This window comes from Dichomitus squalens (genome assembly GCF_000275845.1).
Source record: "Dichomitus squalens LYAD-421 SS1 unplaced genomic scaffold DICSQscaffold_28, whole genome shotgun sequence".
Taxonomy (NCBI): Eukaryota; Fungi; Basidiomycota; class Agaricomycetes; order Polyporales; family Polyporaceae; genus Dichomitus; species Dichomitus squalens.
The window spans coordinates 358,156-363,120 of NW_006766910.1; the positions used below are offsets into that span (position 1 = coordinate 358,156).

General features: G+C 55.5%; 2 protein-coding genes and 1 non-coding gene across 3 annotated transcripts; all 3 read left to right on the forward strand.

Moving 5' to 3' along the window:
• Nucleotides 1-2,051: 2,051 nt before the first annotated feature.
• Nucleotides 2,052-3,078, forward strand: DICSQDRAFT_138592 (uncharacterized protein). The gene is made up of 2 exons (XM_007367801.1): nucleotides 2,052-2,145; nucleotides 2,204-3,078. The coding sequence occupies exon 2, from the start codon at nucleotides 2,219-2,221 to the stop codon at nucleotides 2,486-2,488; it is 270 nt and encodes an 89-aa protein (XP_007367863.1). The 5' UTR covers nucleotides 2,052-2,145; nucleotides 2,204-2,218; the 3' UTR covers nucleotides 2,489-3,078.
• A 180-nt stretch (nucleotides 3,079-3,258) lies between these two features.
• Nucleotides 3,259-3,331, forward strand: DICSQDRAFT_t128. The gene has a single exon. It is a non-coding gene; the product is annotated as a tRNA-Phe (tRNA).
• Nucleotides 3,332-4,045: 714 nt separating this feature from the next.
• Nucleotides 4,046-4,911, forward strand: DICSQDRAFT_172081 (uncharacterized protein; the record flags this gene model as incomplete). The annotated part of the gene is made up of 2 exons (XM_007367802.1): nucleotides 4,046-4,216; nucleotides 4,280-4,911. Coding segments are annotated over 2 exons (803 nt in total), but the record flags the coding sequence as incomplete, so codon positions are not given.
• Nucleotides 4,912-4,965: the final 54 nt, after the last annotated feature.

The window sequence follows — 4,965 nt, forward strand, 5'->3', positions numbered from 1 at the left end:
CAGGGGTTGCGAGTCGTGATCTGTGGTGGAGGAGGGCGACGAGCCGTGTTTTGTAGGTTTGGCTCGCTCGAGCGCCTAACTTGGCAGGTTCCACTCGACAGCCATGACATCATCTCGAGTGAGATCTACGTGGCCGATATGCGAAAGCCAGCGACGGGAGTTTCCGAAGGGTTTTCAGCTGGGACAACCGTCTGCGCATTTCTCCATTGCCACCATATCGCTCCCAGTCCATTAGCTGCCACGAAATCGTAGCCATTGCGGAGACAAAATAACTACCGTTCTCGTCGCAGGTACGTTATCGCCCGCCCCTTTTCCTACTTCTTGCCACTACACTATGTGGACTTCGCCGTTCGAACTCATTTGACTAGTGTCCTGCCTCGGCTGAAGCTTCAACCTCATAGCTCAGTGTCCTAGATCATTGACGGCATGGAAAAAGAATTCGTCTTATTCCGAGTTGAGGAGTTCCGCGATATCCTCCTCCCCAAATCTGACGATCCCCGTTTTGCTCACATCGAACAACACGAGCTGTTTGCGAATCCCTTCGGCGCACTTGTGGATGCACATAACATGAAAGAGACCGACGTCTCCAATGCTTTGGTCAGCTATGCCGTCTCCCCTGCTGATGACGCCCCTGACTGCTCACACACATTGCCGCAATCAGCCAACACGACCTTGTCCCCGGTTGCAAGGCGTCACACTGTGAAGCCTTTCCGGATGCTGACAACATCGATGAGGACGATGCCATTGAGGAAGAGGCACAGAAGATCGACGCCGCGCTCTTCGATCAGAGTCTCACTAACTCGCATGGGCGAGCTCAATGGGCCAAGCAAGAGGTTCCCATCGAGTTCAAGCAACACGACCCGTTTGATGACACGAATGACATCAAATCGGACGGAATCAAGCGCAAGCGAACTCGCAGACAACTCGTCCACTGTGCCGAGCTTATCTTCCGCGTTCCAGCAGCGTCTCTTCCTCTTCATGATCGTCGTCATGGGCCGCAAATTCCGTATCCTCCGCTGGGACCGCTCCGGTGCCGTCGTCTCCACTGCGGTAGACTACTTCGAGAACTGGCCGTTGTTCTGCGACGTCCTGTCGCGCATCTCCTTCGCCCACCGCTGCGCGCCTGAGCTGCTCGGCGCCGACCCAACCGCCGTTCGCCTCGATTCACGGGATGCCCGATGGAAGCGCATGACGTCTGCCGCCGCCGCTCATGCGAGAGATGTCGACGAGAAAGACCGTTTCCTCCAAGACAATGAGCTCAAGGAGCCGTTCACGTTCCGCTACGTCCGCGATGCGTTCCGGCACACGCTCGTTGACATGTATCCTCGCTACCAAGTCGAGGTTGCCGACGGGGACAAGAAGCGGCTGTTCCTCATTTGTCGGCCTATATTCGTAGCGAAGGGCCTGACTGGTCGTTGAACACGCGGGTTCGTCGCTCTCGAGTACGATACGGCCCGGAGACGTCACCCGGACCGCTTTGTTTTCCTGAAGGACGTATGGCGGATCAAGTACGACGGTCTACGTCCAGAGGGCGAGATCCTGACTGAACTGAACAGGCATCATGTCGAGAATGTTCCCACGCTATTCTGCCACGGCGACATTGGCGAACCAGTGCAGGAGACGATGACGCCCAAGTATTGGGAGCTCGAGAATTGCACCTCGTCTACATTACAATTTACGGCTCACAGTGTGCCCCCTCTCGCCAGTTCCTTAGCCACCCTATTTCCCGCTTCTGGAAGCGACTAACCTCAGAGCACGGACAATGACGAGGAACCTTCAATCCCCTCTCCCACAGGTCTCCCCGATGTCTAGGGTGACGCTGACGTTGACAGCGGCGATGGACACCAAGGTGGCTGCCCTTTGAGAAGACTCGTTAACTATCGCCACGTGTGTACGGGGTACGCCGGATCGAAGTGCACATGCTATTAATCGCATGTGCTGACGTGTTCCACCCCAGCTCATCAGGAGGCGTACAGGCTCGACACTATTCATCACGACATCAGCGCCGGAAACTTGCTGCTCTACCCGAAGGTCGAGGACAGGGACCCGGGCAGGCGTGTGCTCCGCTGGGTCGGACTGCTGACTGATTGGGAGTTTTCGGAGAAGATCGACGAACCACGCCTGGGGCGCCGGGCAGAGAGACCGGTACGTCAACGTGCATTCTGGCTCTGTTATATCGATCTGATCTGTCTAGGGACGACAGGGCACTTGAGCATTCATGTCTCACGGGCTGTCGACTGATCCCGCGAAGGCCGTGGAATTGATCGACGACCTCGAAGCGTTCTTCTACGTCCTCCTCTACTATGTTTTCCGCTATCTGACATCAAACTGCTTGAGCGCGGCCGCCTGGATAGAGGGTATCTTTGATGGTTACAGGATCGTCGACGACGTGTACTACATCGGCGAGGGAAAGGGAAGCGCGATCCGGACCGGAAAGCTCACGGTGATTACAGAACAGCTGACGTTCCAGGCGGATTCTATCAACTAGGTGGTTCACCAGCTGCCCTGTTCGTTCGCGGCGCACTACAAGGTCCTGGATTACGACAAGCGTCAGGGAAACATCTGCATCCACCCCATTCCCCCATTGCCCCCTCCACCACCAATGGATCATGTTACGGACGAAATCATCCTTCCCAAGGATAATAGGAACCCCCAGTTTCGGAAAGCATCCCGCCACGACAACATTCCGCCGACTAGAGAGGAGCGCGCCCTTGCGAAGGATGTCGCGGACCATAGGCCTTTTCTCGATATCCTGCAAGATGCTTTGTTCTCGTTGGCGTGGGAATCAGAAGCGGATTGGCTCGAGGATCAGATTTCGCGGAAGGGGACGCCGTCACGGCAGTCAGAGCCTTCCGTCGACGCTACGGGACCTGAGAGAACGAAGAGGAGGATTGGCCCGGGTAGTCGCTCGTAATCGTCCACTCGCTGTTGCGCGGAGAGCTGCTGAACTACGCCGATGCCGACGCACGGGCTCCATGTATCGTTTTCACGCATCTCGACGGCGCGCTGGGATGTAGTATCACAAATTAGACAAGCTGACGAGCATCCGGCCTGAGCAAGGCTCGGAATAATATCACGTTTACCTGCATAAATCGTTCCCCGCTCAGGGAGAATGCTCCGCGGCACTGGGACCCTTCCTGATAGAAACACTGGGAGTTAGTAGCTATATGCAAAATTTGTGTCTGTCGTGATAAGCATTCCGCGATAGGGAGCGTGTCCTGAACGGGCCCATAAGGTACCAGAATGGTCCCTCATGGAGCCGGGATAGCTCAGCTGGGAGAGCAACAGACTGAAGTTCTGGAGGTCGCGTGTTCAATCCACGCTCCTGGCATCACTTTTTGTTCCCCAACTCATGCCAAGTGGTGTTTCAATTTTCGCTTCCATAACCTCGGGCCCAGGCATCTATATCCATCAGGTTGTGTGGAGTTGTCATACTACTCTCTGACCGTTACACATGCCCCAGAGGGCCAGCATTCACGGCATATGATACCAGTGCTCAAGAGGTCTAACAATCATTCACGTCTTCAAGTACATGTCGCCTGGTCTTCTCCGTACACCACTTTGCACCGGTACTAATCGCAGGAAAAACCAAATCATCAGTTCGCTAACTTCGCTTAGTAGCGTGAACGTGCGGAGCGCTCGGTGGTTAGGGCGCTAAGTCAGAGCACAGCCGAGCGTAGCGCTTCCCGATTTGGTAAGATAACTTGAACTTGAACCGCCAACACTGACTCCCTTTGTCACCATCGGGGCACAATCTCATTGTTATACAGCTTTGGTATTTGAATCTGAACTCAGATAACGCGATCTTGATTTGCCCTCTGAGTCGCACTGACCCTAGTACCCCAACCACGCCGCTATAAAAGCTCGCCTCAGGCCCTTCTCCGTGAGCCGCATCTCTTTCCTCTTCTTGACCATGACTCACCCCACACACATCCAATCAGACACGCCATTATCCAACGGCCATAGAGTACGCGACGCACACGCCCTCGGCGGAGAGCTTGGACGCGACAACCTACCTCAGTGTCGCGTGAGATTCGAACGCGACATGGCCCACGCAGCAGTGCTCGCCGAAAAGGAAGAGTTCTCCGATGCATTCTTCCCTCCACCAACCACATCTACGACTCCCTCCCTCCCAAAGCCCAGGATCAAGTCCAACCCATTTGCGAGTCTCGCAGACGCCGACAACATGAAAGAGGCGGAGGTTCGCGCAAAATTTGTGAGTGGTCGCGATTTCCAATGGTGCCGTGGTTGCATGCTGAAGACGGTAATGCCATGACAGACACGGGCGATCAATAAGCACAATCTCATCCCCGGCTTCAAGGTCGCGGAATGCGGAGAGAGACCCGACGCTTGGGAGCCCGAAGATGCAGAGTACAAATTGAAGGTCGACGCCGCCGTCTATCTCGCCAAGGATGCTCCTACGGACAGTCGTCCTCACTGGGCAGACCAGATCATCCCTATCGAGTTCAAGCGCGACAGTGTCGCGCTCGATCCATTCGACGACTCCAAGGAGAACATCAATACTTCCACCGACACGCGCAGGAAGGTTCGCGGGCAGATCATCTCATACGCCGAGTTCATCTTTGCCGTCCAGCAGCGCGTCGCTCTGTTCATGTTCGTCGTCATCGGCAAACAGATCCGCTTCGTCCGCTGGGATCGTTCCGGTGCGGTGGTTACACGTTCGTTGAACTACGTGGAGAACTGGAGGTTCCTCTGCGAGATCCTTTGGCGTATCTCCAACAGCTCCGTTTCCGATCTCGGTCTCGATCCTACCGCTACACGGTTGTATCCCGACGATGCCGACTACCAGCGCATGGATGCCGATGCCCTCCCCAACGACTCGGACGCAGACGACACTGAACGAGACCTCATGCCCGAGGAGCTAGCGGACGACAGCAAGTACGTGTTCAAGTATGTTCGGGAGATGTTTGCAAAGTCGATCCATGCTACGTGGCCTCGCTATCG